The 22112-nt window shown below is 37.4% G+C and overlaps 1 protein-coding gene across 1 annotated transcript; it reads right to left on the bottom strand.

Annotated features, from left to right (window-relative positions):
* Positions 1-1284: 1284 nt before the first annotated feature.
* On the bottom strand, positions 1285-9371 carry LOC140242447 (uncharacterized). Its single transcript, XM_072322182.1, has 6 exons — positions 9337-9371; positions 5226-5298; positions 4601-4657; positions 2950-3096; positions 1548-2094; positions 1285-1464 (listed from the first exon to the last, which is right to left on the bottom strand). Exons 1-6 carry the CDS (start codon positions 9369-9371, stop codon positions 1292-1294), a joined length of 1032 nt encoding a protein of 343 aa, XP_072178283.1. The 3' UTR covers positions 1285-1291.
* Between the last annotated feature and the right edge of the window lie 12741 nt (positions 9372-22112).

Genomic DNA, 22112 nt, shown 5'->3' with positions numbered 1-22112 from the left:
ATATATAACAAGATAATACAGAATGTCCAGTTTATTTGTTTGGTTGTTTGTTTGTTTGTTTGTTTGTTTGTTTGTTTGTTCATTTCCATCTGAGAGATGGCTGGATAGCCCATATTCAGCTACGTTAAGCTGGTCTTCCATGGGGTCCAGTTGGATGTGAAGTGGGACCACTTCACCGGGTTAAACACCCTGCTCTTTGCGATGAATGAATGAAGCGGGATCTTTTACGTGCATGAGTTGTTACTCTCTCATACACGGGACCTCCATTTTATGTTCTATACGAGGGACAGTTTGGATATATATATATATATATATATATATATATATATATATATATATATTAAAAAAACTAAAAACATAGTCCAGAGCGGTCGATGTGTCATTTTCAATCAAAGTAAAAGAATGCTATAGAGAAATACGATGGAACCTACTAAAATGCAAAGCTTGCTGAGTGTAGGTCCCAACAAATGCCTAGTGTGAATAACAGGATGAGGAGCACGGGCACAAGTAAAGATCAAACTAATAAACAAAAGAGAATGACTATTATTACTCAGGGGGTACAGAAGATTCTTCTCACATGATAAAATGAGAACAAGTAACCACGGCATGCTGCACACTATATAGCAGTACATTGCTCTGATAGCAATTTTAACAAGGCAATCAAGAAGAGTGCATGGTCCTGAAGTTGATAAGTGCGCGAAGGAGTTGTTACTACCATTGATGGATGATGTACCTCCAATTATTCAATCTCACTTGCTTACACTCCATGACTGTCAAGTTATGACTTGGTTTCAGCTATAATGTCTTCTTCTTCTCTCGCAGGTCTTGTCCTCCAATCAGCCCTGCTTTGCAGGTTTCTGATTGGTCATCCAAGAGGAGTGAATCAGTCCTCTCTTATGAGGGTTACAAAAAAGAGTTAGGGCGGCTCACCGGAGTGGATTTTTATTTGAATTTCTTTAAGAAAAATCCAACGTTACTGTTAACACCTGTCACGAACTTTTAACCCCCTATAGTCTGCAATGAGCAAGAGATAGCTTGCTTGGCAACCTGTCCCTTACCTCACCACTGGAATTGTTTTTCCTCGATTCTGCATCTTAGGGAGGAGGTGCTTGGCTCACGTATAGGTCTAATTCCTCCATCACGTGGTGCATCCCCTGCGTCAGATATTGGTGTTATATTCCGACAAGTTTGTTGTGACTGCCAGATATATGAACCCCCATAAAACTGTCTCTACATTGTGCGTGACCTAGACCGCGTGGATCCACGCCTCCTATACAACTGCCAAAGGCGATTATGATAGACATTCGTGAATGCTCTTGTTCGCGTCGATTGTTCCGTTGTTGTTGTCGCCCCTTCGTCGGTCGAAGTCGCAAACTGTACCCTCGGCGACCGGAGATTCCCGTCGCCAACGGCAGCGGATATCGACGGAACAGCGGACGTTTCTGCTTCCCCAGCATCTGATGACTCCAATCGTAAACGTGACGGTGGTTGAGGACGGGTGGACATCGTCGTAGCAGGATCCGCTCGATTCGGGTTGGTCGCCCGACCTGAGGAGTTTTTCTCGCCGTGGAAGTTTTCGGTGAGAACGTCAGCGCTAATCACGATCGATGATCGTCCCGAATCGGGCTCGCGCTTTTCCAGGACAATTTCAGCTAGATCGCCTCGTTCGGATACGTCGTACTCGTTGAGGACAAATCCGGCGTTGTCCAAAGGCACAACATCGCATCCGCTGTCAGTCCTCGACAGGACACTCTTGTTGCTCTCAGAATGTCCTCCTTGTTTCATCTTCCTATCGTTACTCCCACCAGATCTGGCTTGCTTCTTCTTCTTCATCTCAGCCCTGTGATCGTAGTAACAGCGGCGACGCTGCCTTGCCGCCCGACGCCACTCTTTTTTCATTCGCCGCTTCGTCATGAAGTTCGGGCAGACGTCGGGCTCCTCGGGGAGGAACTCGGAGAAGTTTTCGCGGACGTAGAGCTCATCGTCCTCCTCGTCGTCGTCGACTCCGTTCAGGTGCGGACCAAGGTGGAAGCAGTTGCAGCAACAGAAGCAGAAACAGCAGCAGGTGGCACCAAAACAACAAGTGAAGAGATTCTGAGAAGGAGAAAGAAGAAAAGAGAATGTGCAGATGTTAGCCATGAGGCATTATATTACACATCGAAGTCAAGTACGATGTTGCCAAAAACAAACAAACAAACAAACAAACAAACAAACAAACAAACAAACAACAAACAAATAAACTAAATGCGCGAAATGCACAAATCAATAAATGAATGCATAAAAGCACATCAAAAGAATAAATAAAAATGAATTGATAACAAAATAAGCGATTTCAAACTGTAGTCGAATTCAGATTATGGTTGTCTGCAAAATGAATCTGAAAAGTGAACATAAGACATTGAGTTTTGTTTGCCATTGTCCTAAATGACGCGCATACTATGAGCAGTTTTAGAGTGTGTTTATTTTTGTGCATCTGCGCTTTCGTTTTGAAAGGTCTTTCTCTTTCCGGTAAATATTTCCAGGTTCAAGAAGGTCTTAAGCTGAAGAAGAGAGAAACATTATCTGCGCAAATTAAAAACAAACATTGAAAAGCTTGGCGGAAGTGTTTGTTCAGCTGGAAAATGCTCGATTTTCCCAGGCACTTATAGAGGAAACACCAGGAATTCTACGGAAATATACCCTACATTGTCGTCTTCACACGCAAATATCAAAAGGAATCGTCAGAAGAAAATGTTACTAAAGTTTTAAAGCCCGCAAAAATGGGTCTATGACCCTATCAAGCAGACTCGTTCTTTGGCGCCCAACATCTTGTCCAAGTGTGTATGACCAACTCTTACAAATTTAAAGGACATAATAAAGATTAGCTGATTCGGTCTTTAAGGCAGTGTATGGCTCGTCTATATTACCAGTGGGGTTATGATGTGTGGTATATTGTTCACGCCAACTTACCCTGACGAATGCACCGCGTTTTTCGATGGACTCTGGCGAGAATTTATCAATGAACCTAACCCACCAGCTCACCGACCCGTGTTCGTCATAGATTCGCTTCAGCGCGGGATCTCCCAGCACACGATACGCCTTGTCAACCTCCTTTATCTGAGAAATTAAAACAAAGTAACAGAAATTAGCAAAAAGAACTCATTCATGCTGAAACGAATAAAAGGGCCAAATTATTTTGCTCATTTTCTTAGGGGAAAAAGTGATATCAAACAGAAAATCTGAGTATTCGTATGTTGGATCTACCAACCAACCAAAGCCCAAATGAATTAAGAAGACCAACAAAGTGTTGACTGGATGTGTGATGGTTTTGGTCGTAGGCATGACTAGACATACGTATAAATAACGCATTTTGTGCATATTGATGCAATAAAGCGAAATTATGCCTTGTTTGAAAGTTGTGAACATAAATTACTCGTAATTCCGCGTTTCTGAGAAATCTATATAGGCCTACATTGATTCTGAATGTCCAACTTTTACCATGTTCAATGATCTAACCACCGGATAACTATTACACTTCGGAAGTCATTACAAACACTGAGGGCACCGAATCGTTATAGATATCCCGGAAAAATTACAATCACTCTATTGAAGAGTTGTGTGTACACAGGTCAAAGTAGTCATCCAGTGACTAACAATTTGGCCAGTGCGCATGACTTACGGTGACGTTACGCGTTTCTCCGCGCACGTATGATCTCTACTGCATTTCCCCCAACACTGATTTCCATGACGGTATTTAAGATTTTACCAAAGAGGTTCTATGTAATATAGAACCTCTTTGGATTTTACACACTCTCTGATTCAACGGCGTTTCAATCAAAAGGTCAAACGACGATGAATGTTATATAGTGACTATCAATGACAGATGAACCATTACGCGATATGAACACGTGAATGGAAAGTAACTTGTTTTGCGCATGTATACAGCGCACATAATGTCTCCCTCACCCCCCCCCCCCCTCTCTCTCTCTTTGATCGAGCTGGACAATATTAGAGGCCACCACATTAATAGCCATGCTACAGGAGTTATAAATATATCAGGAGTTCACAATCGTAAGATCATGACGAGAAATTATGTTTTAATTATATGAGACCCACTCGTGTAGATTATTGGGCCTACAGATTACATTTACGAACCTATACACTTACAAACTTAGAATAGTATGTGAGTGTGTGTGTGGGGGGGGGGTGGCAGCTCTGGACCATACTGAAAATTTGCATTTCGTTAATCAGTAAAAATAGACTAAGATGTAACCGGGATCTCCAAAAAAAGGTGTAAGTTCCGCGTAGGTTCCGCTGAAGCAGCGAGCTCTGGGGGGCGTTTCATGAAGGAATTTGTCGGATAAAATGTCCGACAAGTCAATTATATCCGACAAGTTCAGAGAAATCAGCCAATCAGACTAAAGAATTTCTCAAAACTTGTCGGATATAATTGACTTGTCAGATATTTTATCCGACAAGTTCCTTCATGAAACGCCCCCCAGAGCTGCATCCGGGTTACGCATCGATTCCGCTAAAACCAACGGACTTCGCGCCACTCGATACACGCACGCACTATGAGTGCCTGTATGGAGGCGGGTCTGGTTTGAAACCCATTACATACCTTCCTCCTGCAGCCGGTTCCTCCCTCATTGGCTTCCTGTCTGTATTGCTTCGACAACTACGTAGAGAAGAGTGAGAGGAAGGTGATATGATATTGATGAATGAATCTCATATCATATCGTTGAGACATCGTGAATGATATGACACGGCGGTTAAACATTTAGGCCTACAGCCACGACAGCTGTGAGAGGGTGATACTCCATGTACTTTCAACCTCCTATCAAAATGAACTCGACATCAATTGAACAAGTACTGAAGGGCAAGAAGGAGGAAGCTACCTCCACTTACAATCGATTCGCTTCGATTACAGCATGAGTAGTATAATGATATCATTCCTTTATATACAGAGGTCTGTGATTTTGTGGCATATTAACGTATTCAGGAGCTTAATGATATCCTCTTGATGCTCACGTATTGTTTCCTGCGACCACTTGAGATCGCCCGCACGATATTCCCCTTCGATATAGCGTTACTAGAACCACATTTTTAAAACTTTCTTTTTCTTTTAAAGAACTTTCCTCTTTTTTTTTTACAACTTATCCCTTTTTAGAACTTTTCATTTTTTTTTTTACTTTCCCTAATACGGAGAAAGATCATCCCATTGTCAGAAAAAGGTGTTTACTTACTCTTTGATATGCCTCGTGAATTTCCTCTTCACTAGCCTTCTTCGTCAGTCCGAGAATCACGTAAAGTGAAACCCTGTGAGAAATGAAACAGCAACCAAAAACAAAGGGATAAGAGGATTAGAAAACACTCGGTGTTTTTGTTGGAGAAGGAACGTGCTTTAGTCGTGTCTATATGGCGCGACGTCATAATGGTTGACTGGTTTAGAATAACTCGTTTTTGGTAAAACACATAAAAGCATTACGTGCATATATGCATGGTAAACTGCAACATGCAACCTGATACTATTATTATGTTCCTTCTTTCTCCCCTTTCTCGAACAACTTTTCACCTTTAAACTGAAGAAGAAAAAGTTCAGTCTGGGTCATTGCGTGATAGGCCTTCAATCCCGATGATCTCATTATATATACCACAACTTGTATAACATAATAACAGATTGCATTGTGACAACAATTAGCTTTTAGAACTTCCGATATTGGCTTGCATGGTTATGTTGCTAAATGCCGTGCCAATTTTTACTGTTGATATTGTTGTTTCAATAATCATTGCCTCAAAATGGGGCTGGCATTTTTCCTTATTCTGATTTCCGAACCAGTCTGTCAGTGTGGTAGTTTCTCTTTTACATATGAATTTTGGAACGAATGAGGCACTGAAATCAGAAGAGGAAAATAAAACACATTTCTTTTAAAAAAAGAAAAAGGAGAACTTGTCATGCGGATTATATCATGGCCAATAAGACAGTGGATATAGTATCATGCAGTCTCTATCTTACGATTCTGAAGCATCAAATACTTGGGGATATATATATATATATATATATATATATATATATATATATATATATATATATATATATATATATTGAAAACGAACAAAGAAGAATGTAAAACAGAATGGCATTAACCATTCTGTCTCCTTTTGCTTGACGAATAGATTGCACACCTATAAAATGAACACTATAAAGTCAGCCTTGGAATGCATCTAGGGTGGTGCCTCGATTTTTGCCACCCCCTCCCCTCTACTATAGAAAATCAACATGGCATTTCACTTATAGTTTATCATACCCGACATGATTACACCTATTACATCGGTACTACCATAATTCACACTTTCCGGTGTTTTTTTTTTCCTACAACATTGTGATAAAGGGAAAATTTATATAGACAATTTCAACTTTCCCATTTAGTGTGTCTTAAATGGTCTGGAAGCATTTTGATAACTTAAGAAATGTCTGGAATTGATGTATATGATGTGTTGAAAAGAGAAACAATGGAGAAAGGCAAAACAAAAGGTAATGGTCACCACGCCTGATGGTCATCGAACTTGAGGCAAGGAATTCCGGACATTGAGTAATGCAAGCTGTTCCCCTTTCACTTTTCATTAAGTTTGGCTGAGAGTTTTGTTTATTTCTTTGTTTGTTTTTCTTTATAACTCCAATGACACAGAGGGTTGATCCACCCAGTCTCACTTTGCGATTTGTTTCGTTTCTCAAATCCTTTCAGGAATGTGAGCGGTGGTGCCAACACACTAATCCTCTCATTTAGTGCTTTGCATATTAGGCCTTTATGCCTTACTTGGCACGTTGAAAAGTTAAGTAGGTCCTACGTGAACCACATAAGTTACTAGTACTAATAAGTATTCCATGCCGTAAAGTTTTTACTGTGCGTGTGTGTGCTTGTGTGAGTGCGTGCGTGGATATTAGTAAGTGGTGGAAATTATACGGTTATATAACATATACATGAAAAGGCGCTAATTAACCACAAGCTAAAAGAAGACACTTTTGGTTGTAAAGATGTTATGAAGATTATGGACAGTGAGGGGAAAAAATGAGTAGGCCTAATTAGTATAATGTTTGTATTTTAGATGCACGTGTTTTCAATGCGCGAACTCGTGTGTTTATACGATTGGAGATAAAAGGGTTGGTAAGTTATGACTTTTGTTTGGGAGCATTTTAGAAGCCGTAATGATATTGGTTCATTTCAGTTGCCTTCGCCCTATCAGACAAAGGTCAAAGAACGTCAAACGTTCCGGAAATACTCCTTCCGGTCCCCGCAACTATATGCTATTTAACAATATAGTTGCTATATATCCCAAACAGCCCTGAAATACACAAAGTTTGAAAGGGCGTGTTGTATCTTTACTGTCCTTTACACGCTATTTATCATTTGCGTACAACCTTTCTATATTTCAGGATCAAAACACACTTGCAAAATAACTTACTCTGAAGTTACTGATATGCTATAATACATTTCCAGAGATGGGGAAGAGTTATTTAAACTCGATCACAAAAGAATATAGGCTACTGCCCTGGTGACGTGCTTTATTAAAGTTACAATTACCTTACAGTTTACTAGTATTTGTTTTATAGGGACACAAACGTAAGCACAAGAGGACACTATAACAGGCTGAAAACATCTTTTCCGTTGTGTGTTATGCTGACAACAAACTTCCGCCAAAAAACGCAAACAATTAAATCAACAAAAGAAGGTCAAACATCATCCAAAATAGATCAACATTTTAAATGCCACTCCTCCAAACTTTTTGCAGAATGATGTTGAAATCAAATACTCAAAATGTTTGTTATATTTTCTAAAATGGTAGTTCAACATGATTATATTGAAAAATAAATTTGTTACATTTTGAGTGTTAAATTTAGCACTATACAAAAGGTTGGAGGAGTGCTAATATTTAAAATGTTGAGTTACCATTTCTATGGATTAAAATGTATACAATGTACAAACTTCTCATATCTCTTTTCACAGAAAATTTTATACCGCTACGTGCTATAGGTCATTATACAAAGTATATTTCATAGAAGACGAACATAATAACATAGTGTCCTCCTTTCTCCCCTCAATGGCCTGTAAGGAGGTGAACGGTGGCGATTTTCGCTAATTCTCTACTCATGTCCATTACGAGATACAGGTTGGAAAGCTGGAAGAAAATCTTGACAATGATGTGGAAGACATAGAGGCTGCCCACATAAAACAAACAAACAAACAAACAAACAAAACCAGCCATGAACTCCTCCAATGGGTGAAGACTCTAGAGAGATAGACACCTCTGGCAGCTAAGAACAAAAACTTGAGGCATATGCCCCAGAAGAGATAATAACGTTGGGACATGTGGGAGGAACACTTTTGCACTGTTTTGGTTCCAAGGGATAAGAATGTGCTCCAATCCATTCCAGGCCCCCAAACAAGGAGGACGGAATTAAACCCTTAAATTCCTCAAGATTTACAATGAATGTAGATGGGATAAAAATAACTGCTGAAATCCTGAAGACAGGAAGAGCTCCAATGAGGCTGCTGCTATACTAGAAATCACCAATGCTGCAAGGACAGGAGAAAAAACACCTGAAGACTGGAGCGGAGCAAAGGCCTCATAACTCCAGTTTTCAAGAAGGGAGACAGACTCAAACCAAGCAATTACAGAGCCATCATCCTGCTTTCCATACCAGGGAATGTATTCTGCAGAATGATCCTTAGCAGAATCCAGGACACCATTGACAGCTATAGGTATACTTGACTAAAGAAATATGTGGTTTTCCCCAGTCACGTGGCACGATATGCAGAAGTAGTATGAAAATATGTTGTGCGGCAAATCATTGAAAAGGCCAAAGAAAAGAACGTTAATTGCACTTCACTAGAATTTTGCAGATTCCAAAGAAAGATCTGCGCTCCATTGTCCAGAGGTAGACAAGGTAATGGTAGACCGAATTGAGAGCATGCGAATAAACAAACAGAATGATGCTCCGTCATTGTCAACGGGAAGATCTCAGGCTTGTATATAGAATTGTGAGGGAGTTACATGTATAGACAAGGATTCGTTTTTCCCCAGCCTCTTCAACTTGTTTCTTCAATTCATTATGGAAGATCTCCAAAATTCAGACAGTGGAATACGAATGGGCGACATGCCATGTGCATTAACAACATCCAATATGCAGATGACGACACACTGACGAGCCTTGTCTCTGAGAAGCTATGTATACAAGTATCAAAAAACGAATTGGAAAATGCATGCAGCACGTGAGATTTGAAAATCGAAGCCAGCAAATGCAAAGTCATGTCATAGACAAAACGTCTATCCCTGCATTTTATAGTAATCATCAACAAAGTTGATGACTTTGTTTTCTTGGGCAGTAACATACATTCATTCATTCATTCATTCATTCATTCATTCATTCATTCATTCAAACTTTATTTTCACTCAGTGACAGACAATGTGAAATGTCGTACCAGATTAGAGCTGCTTGGGCATTTGGTAGGCTGAAAAGTACCATGTTGGCCAACCAGATTATCCCCAGATCACTCAAAGTTTGAATCTACAAAGCAATCATTCTCCCTATTGCCATCTACGGCGCTGAGTCTTGGACACTACGTTAAAGGCATAATTTACCATTTGCAGGTGAAATAAAAACCCAGCATTAGTGCTTTAAAACTGCTCTAATGTGAGTTAGGGATAGAAACAACCACTGTAAAAATTTGAATCTGTATAATCGATGTTAAGTATTGTTAAATACACAAAATGTGAACAATAGTTACAATAAAAATGTTTCCAGACTAAACCGTCTACAGTTATGGTTTATTGAGAAAAATACTGATATCTCCTTATATTTTAGGCTTTATTGCGAAAAAGTTATGGTAGGATGTTTTGTGATACAACAGACCTAAACATATGCATCAAATGTGATATCTTGAACATTTTTTAAATCACTGTTCCCAAAGGTAAACAGGACCTTTAAGATGACCAACGTACACCTTCGAAATGAGATGCCCACGAGTAATTCTTGGTATAAGCCTCATTGACAAGATCAAGGAATGATGAAATTAGGCACGGGCTTCATCCTACCAACACTATCTGTGATGAAGTCATCAAAAGACAACGGAAATGGTTCGTATGCTCTCAAATATATACGATCCCATTCCAAGCCTTCAAGAATGACTTTCTAAAAAAAAGAGAGACCACCATAAGGATGTCCTCCAGTCCGCTGAGGAGAGACCAAATCGAACGAGACTAACTTGGGTATCCCCCTGAAAGAGGCTGTACATCAACACCCGGGAAGACCAAACTGGAACAGTATCACTTCTCGCAGGAGAGAAAAAGGGACACACTGTACGTCCTATATGTAATTAAGTCAAATAAGTCAATCCCTCATGATGTATCACCACATTATCAACAAAATCATTTGAAGTAGGTGATACATTTGATATGTCATAAATAATTGAAATATGGAGCAAATAGCTAATTGCAGATACTACGGTTTGTTGTGTACTTGACATTTGCAATATTGTGAGTACCGGTCTACGAATTTAAGCACGTGCACACACGCATGTAATTATTAACCACATAAAACACACACACACACACACACACACACACACACACACACTCACACACACACACGTACGAGCCCGTGAACAGACACAAAATTGATGTTATAGCTGGCAGAGTTTACCTTCTGGCTTTTGAAAGTAATCACAGTCGCTAAAAACAAACGATGCATGGGAAAGTAAGGTATAAACCAAACCGCTCTTTTGTCTTCAGTCCAATACGCAAATCACTGAAATATCACTTAACTTGAACATGAATTATACTTAGCACACTATACCTGAATGAACTTGTGGAAGTGGCTCTTATAAAAGCAGCAGAAATATAGCTATGTTCTTGGTTTGATTTTACGAAGAAAACAACATATCCTAATCAGCCAAAGTCGCAAATTCTTTTCGATCATATCTCACAGTTTATCATGACTGCGAAGAGGGAATTCGTGGTATAATAAAGCTTTATCTCTGGGTGAATTAATCATTATTAATGGCATCCTCTCTAACCGAGTGACACAAAGCTACGACAAAATTTGGAGGCCGACGGAGTTGGCACAGATACAAAGTTTATAAAGGCGGGAGAAGAGGAAAAGAGAGATAGAAGGAGAGAGATTTAATTGTTCAATTCTAGGTTTTGTCAAGCATCGATAACCGATATCGAGACGGGATGGAAAATCACATTCTTCTCTTTTTCATCCACTTCTCTTGTTTGGACAACAAGGACATTTGACGAAATCTAATGAATAAAAAGGCGCGTGATTGTGGAGAACCATAGAAATTTCAGTATTCAAGGGCGCACTACTATCCTATGAATGGTTACAACCCAACCTGATACAAGTAAAAGACTCCATTAAATCGACTTCCAATCGGTATGATATTTTCATAAAGTCACAATTAAAGATAGAGAATAAAAGAATCAGTACAGATACAGGAGGTGATCCAAGGGGATACCCGGATGACCTGTTAAACTGGACCATTCTATCTTGCACAGGACGGCTTTAAAACGACATGATGACGAAAATACTAGGTTGTGTAGACAATTCAGACCAGTTGTTATATTTCCATTGTTGGCGCACTGGAAAGAAATTCGTGTTATAACAAGATACTGTAGATAGAGAAATTAAACGCTCCGTGAAGAGCGATCTTGCCATTCTCACTTGCAACGAATGAGGGATCGGTGCTGTCGTATATGGGAAAACACATTATTAAACATTGAAAGGCATCTGATATCGGCACTCTAAGACCAGCAAACCTTGCAAACAAAAACAAGCTGTAGTGCTGTACCCTCAAATGGCACCTGGATATCAAGCTTTGTTCCTCAGCGGTGAATAAGTCACTTAAACAGATCTAGAATATTGTAGTTAAACATCGAAGAAAGTGTGGTAAACCCCTTCCCCCACCAATAACAGACTATGAAAATTTAGAACGAATAGTTTCTCACTTTCGTCACGGGTACAGTAAAAACTTTGAAGGTTATCTCTGAAGAGTATTAAAAAGGTCCTGATTACCTTTGAGAGCAGTGGTTTAAAAATATTTAAGATTTCACATTTGATTCATCATACCATATAAACTTTTTGCAATAAAGCCTAAAATGTAAGGAGATATCAGTGTTTTTCTCATTAAACCATACTCCAACTGTAGACGGTTTAGTCTGGAAACATTTTTATTATAACTATTGTTCACATTTTGTATATTCAACAATACTTAACATCGATTGTAATGGTTCAAATATTTACATTGGTTGTTTCTATCCCTAACTCACATTTAAGAATTATTTTGAAGCACTAATGCTGGGTTTTTGTTTCATCTGCAAATGGTAAATTTTGCCTTTAAGTTTGCTTACATGTATTTCATTCTTAGTATTTCATACGGCACAGTAAAGCATTTTACTTCATTTTGGCCCATTGTTGTTCAAGTTGGCCTAAATAATTGCTTATATCGGTTGCAGAAGTTGTAAAAGGCTCTTAATTGCTAAGTTCCTGAACTTCTCTGCAATGGGCAAGTTTTCTTAATTCCTTCCTATTCTATGCACACAGTGATGAATCCATCTCTCCAATATGAGATGATTATTGATAGAAATTCAGAGGAGTCATTTTAATAATGACAAGATGATTATTGCTTAATGGTTTGTCATTTGTATATACATTATGTATATTATTGTTTTGTATTAGCCCGGAAAGTTTTGTACATTTATATTTTCTTTTGTTAAAAAAAGAAAATGAATAGATGGATTAGGGATTAGTATGAAATGAAATTATTCGTGCATCAAATATGTCCCCTTCCAAAATTTGACAGGTTGAAATTAACGTTGTGCAACATAGCAAAACGTATATCACAATACAATACGTATCCCTATCGCGAATCACGTACCGTTTAGAAGGTCATTCGTATTGCAGTCAATGAGCAACTGACAACAACGAAACTGCAGCGAATTCTAAGGACAACTTGACTCGGCAGGTGATGGAGTGTCCCGATTTGATTATCTATTCGCCGACACAAACTACTGATTTTCTTATCTTCAAACAAATTCGGGTAAACTATAGGCCTAGATGTTACTCTCCTGATAACCACATTATCTTTGCCTATATGATATTTTCAAAACTCGCGTGTTTAATTCAAAAAGGGGAAAAATCATCCATAAACCAAAATTCAATCTTCTTTACGCACCTTCTCTTGGCTCTGTGTTCGAACATGTTTCTGCTGTCTGGCTCGACGGGGACCTCTTTATTCAAGACAGTTATATTCTTGTAAAGATGGCTGGGCCCTCGTTACGTCTCTATACCAGAACCAAGGACTGTATGAGCTGTTTAAGATGAACCCAGAAGAGATCGTATTCAAGCACCAGATTATTTACTGCTGTATTTGTAAAGAGAGCACACACTCGGAAGCTCTGATCCGCACTGGTGGAGCGAGATCCCGGACAATAGCGAAATTCCTGTGCTCTCAGGGCTCTTATTCTCTTTTGTAGCAAGCATCGATCGAGTCCGGAGAGTACTCGCATTCACTGCGACTGTGCGAGGCGATCTCTTCCGCAGCCTCAGCACACACCCCTCCCCCCCCCCCCCTTTTCCTTCACCGGGGTGGGGGAAGCCCGTTTGTGCATTGTAAGTACATGTAAGAGTGTGTGTCAATATCATTTCCACAAACAAGCAAGCGCAATCTATATACACGTCCGCCGTCCTTTTATTGTCCATAGGTCTGTTTGTATTTCTGAAGATTATTGGTTTTTGCAGCTTACTGTTTCAATGTCTTCACAAGAGTTAAGCAAAAAGAAAAAAAAAAAGAACAACTGTATTGAATGAGCTCCTTTTAATACAGTCCTCTGAATCATCAGCCACAATCTCAGTGATATCTTCCGGTGATAACCGCGCGTTTCACTGTATGTCAATATTATGACAAGCTGTGTCATAATAATTGGTCTACACCAGTTCCAGATTTAATACAGAAAAATATACACAAAACTATAGGCCTAAAATGATACGTAACATTATACCCACAGATAAATTTTAAAAGACAATACATCTTCCTTTTTTTCCCAGTTTCTGCATTTTTTTTGGTTTTGTTTGTTTGTTTGTTTGCTTAAGTCAAGGTTTCGTTTTAACCCTAAAAGGGCGGGGGGGGGGGGGGCGGAATCCGCCCCCCTCGACGTTTCGCGCTATAATTCTGTAACGCGAGAAGGCCTCGTCGCGAGGCTTCTTGACTTTCTTCGTTCAAGTCTCGCGCAACTTTTGAGACCGAATTTGCAACGTCCGCGCATACTTTTGCGAAGCCACGCCCATTTTTGTAACGGAATGTCGCCCCAAAACGGGCAAAATTTTGTGATTTTGTGTACATTTCCTATGGAAAACAGTGCTCTGTCATGAAAGTCATAAAAACCTGATTATTTTTGAAATTAATCACTGTCATTGATTAATTTTGTGCTAATTATGGTAGAAAAGTGGTCAGTGACAATTTCCAATGAAAAAACAAAGAAAAAAAACAAAAGTTGAAAAACAAGGAAATACATACGAAATTCTGAAAACAATAAAATACATAAGAATTGAAATGAGTTTTGGAAGTTTTTGTGATGTACAATTGTTGAATATGCTATCAGATTTACAGATCAAAAATTAGACTCTCAATGCATTTAATTAGGCTAAAATATCACCTTGAGCTTAATTTGCATAATTAATTAATTAAAATTAGAAATTGATTGTTTCAAAAAAATCTTATGACACAATCTTGTAGATTATGACGCGGGTCTCACGCATGCAAAATTTCATCGCGATCGCACCTCCGATGGCCGAGATCTCGGGGGGGGGGGGGGCGGAATCCACCCCCCCCCCCCCGGTCTGAGCATAGCCAAAAAAGCCCGGCCCCTTTATGGTTAAGTACGGATTTCAGAAGGCATTACTCAGTGAATGCCGCGTCGGCATTGCAAGTGTGACAAAACTAAACACTCACTCACACACGCACGCAGAAAAAAAAACAAACCCTAATTATAATAAGAAAGATTAAAATGAATAAATAAATGAATAAGATAAAATAAAATAAATGAAACAAGTCATTTGATACGTTTATCAACAGGGAAATCCTTCATGATTCGCTCTAATTATTTCCCGACCTTCTGTGGAGATGAAAACTGACAAGGGGGTTAGTTATCTGGCTGAGGAACTTCTTCGAGGTCTTATGTGACAGATAAACGGGAATGACCCGTTTTTGTTCCCAAATGAGCTGTCGAAATCACAGAATTACTTTCATTATGTGTTGTCACTGAATATACCATTTCAACACTGCTAACTTCATTCTCTGACTCGGCAACTGACCATTCATATAATAAGCTGATGGAAATTGTCACCCGTTTCTTCAATTCACATCAGAATGAGTGCGCGAGTAACATTTAGATCAAATTTATACTTTAACACTTGTTAGAGGAAAGTTGTTCATTATAGAAGAAAGCAGCGGCTAAGCGTCTCCGACCATCCAGTTTATCATAGTCATTACCTTTTCCAATTCAAAATTCAGTTCAAAAACCTCACACCACGTGATTACTTTTCTCTCTGTTTTCCTTCTCAATTTCATGACAGCGACTTAGTGTATAGGGATTTAGTTATATTTCGAAAGTCTTAGTTTATGTTAAAGGGTTTTATAACTCTGTTTTTATATTTTTATCAATCGTGTATTTTGCATTATTACATTTTGGACAAGCATTGCTTTTCTCTTTTATTTAGTATTTATCCATATCTCCAATATTTTCATATAATTATTCAAATTGTTTTGCAATCTTATTAATTTCGTTCATTGTACATTGTAATGTTAATTTTCTCTCTAAATTCTGTAAAAATTAACGTTTCTGTTGGAAATGGAAAAAATATATGAACGGATGAACGAATAAAAGTTTACGTCAAAGGGATATATTGAGAGAGAGGAATGATACAGCAAACACACACACACGCAGAATGTATATGTATATATGTGTATATATATATATATATATATATATATATATATATATATATATATATATATATAATATGTATATATACATACATACATGTATATGTAGTATAGATAGATATACGTCTATTATATATACACGTATATACACTCTAAGAATTAAATGGTAAATCAAATCTCTTACACACACACACACACACACACACACACAATCATTACCATCGCACACAAACCGAATGATAGGAGGAGAGAGAAAAAAAAAAACTTATACAATAGTACACCACGTGTCACTTTATTGCGCAATACCATGGACCTAGTTACGTGTTGTTGTATTAGCTTCATGAGTGTACAGACTCGGTATAATAAGTAGTTTCCCTATTCTTTTTACAAAGGACTGCAAGGTGGACCATCCAATTCAAGTCAGAAATGTCGACAGCAAGACAACAACACATTACAAACAATGATTGTTAACGCTTTTGTGTTATGATCCGGACGCTTACCGCGAAATGCCAAATATGCACCATTATAACCACCAATCGCGCTCGAATACTAGTAGCCCAAAGGGGGAAATCCCTAGATAGTCCGCAAGAAGGAATCAAATCGTTCAATGTATGCACTTAACCATTCCAGAGGAATGTTACGTGCGAGTATAGTGCAGAAACAATCTTGTCATATCTAGAAATGTTTTATGATACATTATCATAAAGAACAATAAAATAAGCATACATTTTTTTCAAGTTTGCATAAAGTTTTAAAATGCTGGGACGGATCTGACCTTATTCCAAACACAAGAGAGACACAATTTCCTTGAAGGATGGAACGAAGGAAATCGTAATTTTGCAGAGTATAATAAGCCGTTATTAATGACTCTACACTTTAAAAGTAGGGGCAATTTTTATGTCGAGACTCTGATCGAAGGAAATGAGGGCAGACATATTTAACACTTGAGGATATATTTGTTAAAAGTTTCCATATAGAAATCATTATGTCATCAAAGTGTGAGCCTATTGGAGCATTGCTCTGTCACTTGATGTGATTTTATATAATCTAATTGTTAATTTCTCACTCACTTCAACGAGTGAAAAAAAAAAAATCTGCGTAAACATCGTAGCTTTTTCCCAACTCTCTCGTTACAGCACGGTGATGCGATATAAGTAATGCTTGGATTACTGTACAGTATGTCCCCAAAAAATTACAATCAGATTTTCGCATTGATAACACCCAATATGATTAAACTGTCTAAATGCTACTTCAGGGTCTTAAAATATAACTTCTTAGTTCTAATTTGCAGAAAACCCCATTCAATTTGGTTTAGCGGTCACAGAGAAAGGTGGATTATTGTAAAGCATGTCATGAGTCTGATTCTTCCAAGTTTAGCACTTCGATGCTCTTGTGTGTGAATACAATGGACAGAACTTGTAGGGAAGAGATTTCTGACATCCTCTACAAAATTCCTCATTTCTCTTTGACCACTGAAGCAAATCGAATGGGGTTTTCTTTAATATATGGGCAATGAGTTATAGTTTCATACCCTGAATTTGTATTTAGATTGATTCATTTTTTTAAAGATATCATTGCGGGAGGTCCCGTTGTAATTTTTTTTTTTTTTTTTTTGGGGGGGGGGGTGGGGGTCATACGGTATAGTTTCATGGCCTTTGGTGTGGGCATGGATATCATATCATATCGACGAACTGCGATTTAAATGAATATTCGCTTTTATTGTTTTTGCTATTGAAAATGAAAACAATGAGGTTTTGTAACTTACTGTTCTTATCGTTCAGTACGTTTATATTATGAAAAGGGCAAACGTTGAAATAAACTCAGTACTGTTTTACCATTGGGAGCAGTGATCTAAAAAAAAATGTTTGAGTTATCACATTTGATGCATATGTGTAGGTCGGTTGTATCACAAATCATCCTACCATAAAGAAATTTTTCCGCAGTTAAGGGTAAAATATATGGAGATATTACCATTTTTCCCTCAATAATCCATAACTGTAGACGTTTTATTCAGAGAACAATTTTAATAAAACTATTGTTCACATTTTGTATATTCAACAATACCTAACATTGATTATATTGATTAACATTATTACATTGGTGGTTCTATCCCTAACTCACATTTTAGAACTATATCTTGATGCACTAAAGCTGAGTTTTTGTTCCTTCTGCAAATGGTAAATAATGTCTTTAATCTGTTAATTCACGAATGGAAAATGGATAAACTCTTGAGTTCTGAGGACTCCGATCACTTCATGCATGTGCTATCGCGAACACAATACAGAAGTGGATTATGAAAGACAAAAACATGTACAAACGAACTGTCGTATTAGTTTCCGGAAGAGATCTGCAAACGCAAACTTATAAAAAATAGCAGTTTTTCAAGGGACCTTCTGATTTTCTTAACTTCTCTATAGAGTGATGTGTTCCATAGTTCCATAATATTTGATCTGCTTTCACTAAACTCACATTTACGTTTGGAGCTCAACACTGATCTCTTATGTAAACTGATCAGTGGAATGCAATGAAATTTAGAAGATTACTGTTTACTCACCCATAGAGGGCGAACGTGTCAAGTTTCAATTCAATTTCAATAGTTTATTTTATTTCCATCATCACAAAGAAAGAAAAGAAAAAGTTGACATAATCCAAAGTGATACAATTTTTTTTTCATTTCTCTTACACTCGTCCGATAAAGGATTTTTTTCAATACAATATAAAGTATATTATACACGAATGGTGTCGTAAAAAAGAAACAATGCACTTTGTCATGGCAACAAAAATAGTAAATAATCACAATGATGGAAAACAGTGTTCCACTAAAAAAGCCACGCTTGTAAAACGTGGAACACTGGAACAAAACAACAACAGCACCAATTTGTTATACCAAATAGACATATTCATTTTAATTCTTCTATATACTATTGTACATTTTACTAATTGATATAATGATGTTGATACTATGAACAATACTTACTAGGATTTTAGGATGCAATCGTGTAAACTATATAACATATCACATTTGTGGCACAGACACTATGGGGCCAGGTGTGCCAGGAAAATTGAATGGAAAAAGATATGCAATCGGCCACAAAAAAACATAACGACGACAACAACAATAACACAATACACAGAAATAAAAAAATTTGAGGAAATGCACTCAGACAGATACTGGACAACGAAGAACGAGGAAAAAGTAGCAGGGAAGAATAGAGAAGGAAAAGGAGAGGGATGGAAAAGGTCTGTGGACACACTACAAAATCTCAAGGAAAAGTGAAACATGACGGGTTTTTCCATTGAACAGAATTAACTGGTATATTTAGAAAACAAATATTTTTTGAGTTTATACTTAAATGTAATTAACTTCACAGATTCTTTTAGATCATTATCTAAGCTATTCCAAAATCTGGGTCCGGTATAAACAAATGTATTTTGAGTGTGTACAGTTCCAACTAAGGGAAGATGAAATTCTTTAGATTGTCTAGTGGGATAATTATGTACGTGGCTGTTACGGTGAAATAAAGAATAAAATATTTTGGGTAGATGATTGCAGTTGTAATTAAACATAAATTGACCAAGTTGTAACAAATACAACTCATTTATTTTCAGAATTTTGTGCTCAAGGCAAAGCTTGTCAGTATGTGCTCGGATATGAAGGTTAAAAACGATTCTGAGCGCCATCTTTTGCAGAAGAAATAGTTTATCTAACAATGTCGAATATGTATTCCCCCAAGCAAGAATTCCGTAATTCAAGTACGGCAATACCAAACTTGAATAAAGCGTAATCAAAGCCGAAGAAGGAAGATAATATTTCAATCTATCCATTATGCCTATGTTACGTGCAATTACTTTACAAATATTGTTTATGTGACACTTCCATGATAACTTATTATCAACACAAACACCTAAGAATTTAATAGACGAAACCTCTTCTAGAGGAGTAGTGTCAAATATAACATTACCTGGTAATCTATCTAAAGAATTACTGAAAAACATATACTTTGTCTTCTCAATATTCAGTGACAATTTATTTGCATATATCCATTGTGAGACATTCTTCAATTCATCATTCACTGTACTAATCAAAGTATTAGGGTCAGGGTGGGAATAAAAAAGATTGGAATCATCCGCGAATAATATGAAAGAGAGTTTATTTGAAGATCTATAAAAATCATTAATGTAAAATCATTAATGTCAACGTGCCAACGCGGCCATAGATGCTATAATATTATGAACAAAGGAATAAGTTGTAAATTGCTCGTATGATAATAAAGTCAATTTCTATTAATCATCATAGATGTGTCCGATATCGGCCTTTTTGGTCGAAACCAAGTGAATTCACGTTTATCTCACATGTTATGTCTCTCTGAAATTTCTCTGAAAATTTGCCATGAGAGAAGATATGCTTGCTCGTTTCTTCGGTATTGTTATTAAAATAATTAAGATTATGACGATTGCCTTAGACAAATAACAGATGGTAATAGGCTATTATGTCATCTCTGTACAGGCCTTGCAGCCAAACTGATGAAATCAACCCAATTCAGTGGCAGTCCAAAACATATTAATTTTATGACAGATGCCAAGATTCTATCAAATTTATTTGGTATTTGGAATGTTTCTGATATTGATGTTGTATCTTGGCACAGGAAATTCACTTTCTGTTATGTATTTCTTTCCTCAACAGACATCAGTCATGGTTGACCCTTGACCTTTACCGGCAATGGATGCTCATGGCAACGGGAAAGTTTTACCCAAAATGGTTCTAGATAGCAAACAGCGAATGAATGCGAACTTGATTCCAAGAAAAGGAATCTTGCAGCTAAGTGGCTCTTTACGCTGTAAAGGAGAGAAAAACAAACCAGTCAGTTTCCATTCATAAAATGACCTTTTCCCTGTACTGCACTGAGTGGTGATCTCCTTTCTGGGTTGAATATCTATCCTTGATTTATTTCTGGCTTTAAATGAAAACAAAGAGTCTGGCTAGGTGTTCAGAAGCTCCATGGGTCTGGTTCACATTCTTCTTTGTAAGCTCTTTATTGAAAAAAAAAGATGAAAGTAAGGACATCGTAAGATCTTCACATCCTTTCTTTCACTCAACACATTTTTGTTGAGATTAAAATGACTCAGTTACTACACTTTCAGTATCGATACACCTTTGTTATCTCCTTGCGTTTATTCTTTTTAAACAAAATTCCCAATGATATAGCCATATAATGGATAATCATCAATACCTTTGTTAATTAGCATTGCAATTAATAGTAAAGTATTATATCATTATCATCATTATCAATATCATAAAACGCAGTAGGCCTATAGTATTGGTTTATAGTATGCCATTAGTAGTAGTAGCACCAGCAGCAGCAGCAGTCTAGTAGTAGTATATTATTATTATTATTATTATTATTATTATTATTAGTAGTAGTAGTAGTAGTAGTAGTAGTAACAATAATAATAATAATAATAATAATAATAATAATAATAATAATAATAATAATAATAATACAGGGTAGGCCTACTTATAACGCTCCAACTACCATGCATGACTGATTTGTTCAAGGCGCATTGAGGAAAAATGAATTATGAAATTAGTAGTCGAGGAAAGGTCACTAGTATTTAAGTATTTTTTTTTCTCTCTCTTTTTATTGTGCCATGCTGTCTGTTGGAAAGATTTGTATACAGATATCACTCAAAATGTTTCTCTTGCTTCTCACATCTTATCTCTTTTAATGATATTTTTCTACTTTAGAATGCAAGCATCAAATTACGTCTATTGCTGTTGCATTGTAGAATTGAAAATATTTGCATTACTGTCCCGGAGAAAAGCCGGTCTCTCATTGGTCAGTCTGGTCAGAGAGAGAGAGAGAGAGAGAAACAAAACAAAACGTGGGTTTCAGTCAATATTTCTTGAAGGGAAACATCAGCCAATATTCACGTATTTTTTTCATGCAAGAAGTAATGTCAAACGATAAGAACCATGGACATTTTGGCAAAGAAAACATTTGAAAGTGATGGAACTTGTCAAAGTTTTAGGTGTTTTTCCAAGAGACATAAAATGATCTGTCACAATCACAAATAAGCGAATAAGACGAGGCGATAATGTCACTCTTTCCCTACATATGATCTGTGGCA

The sequence above is a fragment of the Diadema setosum genome, chromosome 19, assembly GCF_964275005.1.
Source record: "Diadema setosum chromosome 19, eeDiaSeto1, whole genome shotgun sequence".
Taxonomy (NCBI): Eukaryota; Metazoa; Echinodermata; class Echinoidea; order Diadematoida; family Diadematidae; genus Diadema; species Diadema setosum.
The sequence above is the reverse complement of the archived record's forward strand: the minus strand, read 5'-3'. Positions and strand labels throughout refer to the sequence as shown.

Excerpts from the sequence above, each read along its gene's own strand:
- LOC140242447 (XM_072322182.1), bottom strand. The coding sequence starts at position 9,371 with ATGTTACTGCCCAAGAAAACAAAGTCATCAACTTT. Across the intron at positions 5,299-9,336 it reads AAAACAAAGTCATCAACTTT|GGTTTCACTTTACGTGATTC; the intron begins GTTGATGATTAC and ends CATTTCTCACAG. Across the intron at positions 4,658-5,225 it reads TTCACGAGGCATATCAAAGA|TTGTCGAAGCAATACAGACA; the intron begins GTAAGTAAACAC and ends TTCTCTACGTAG.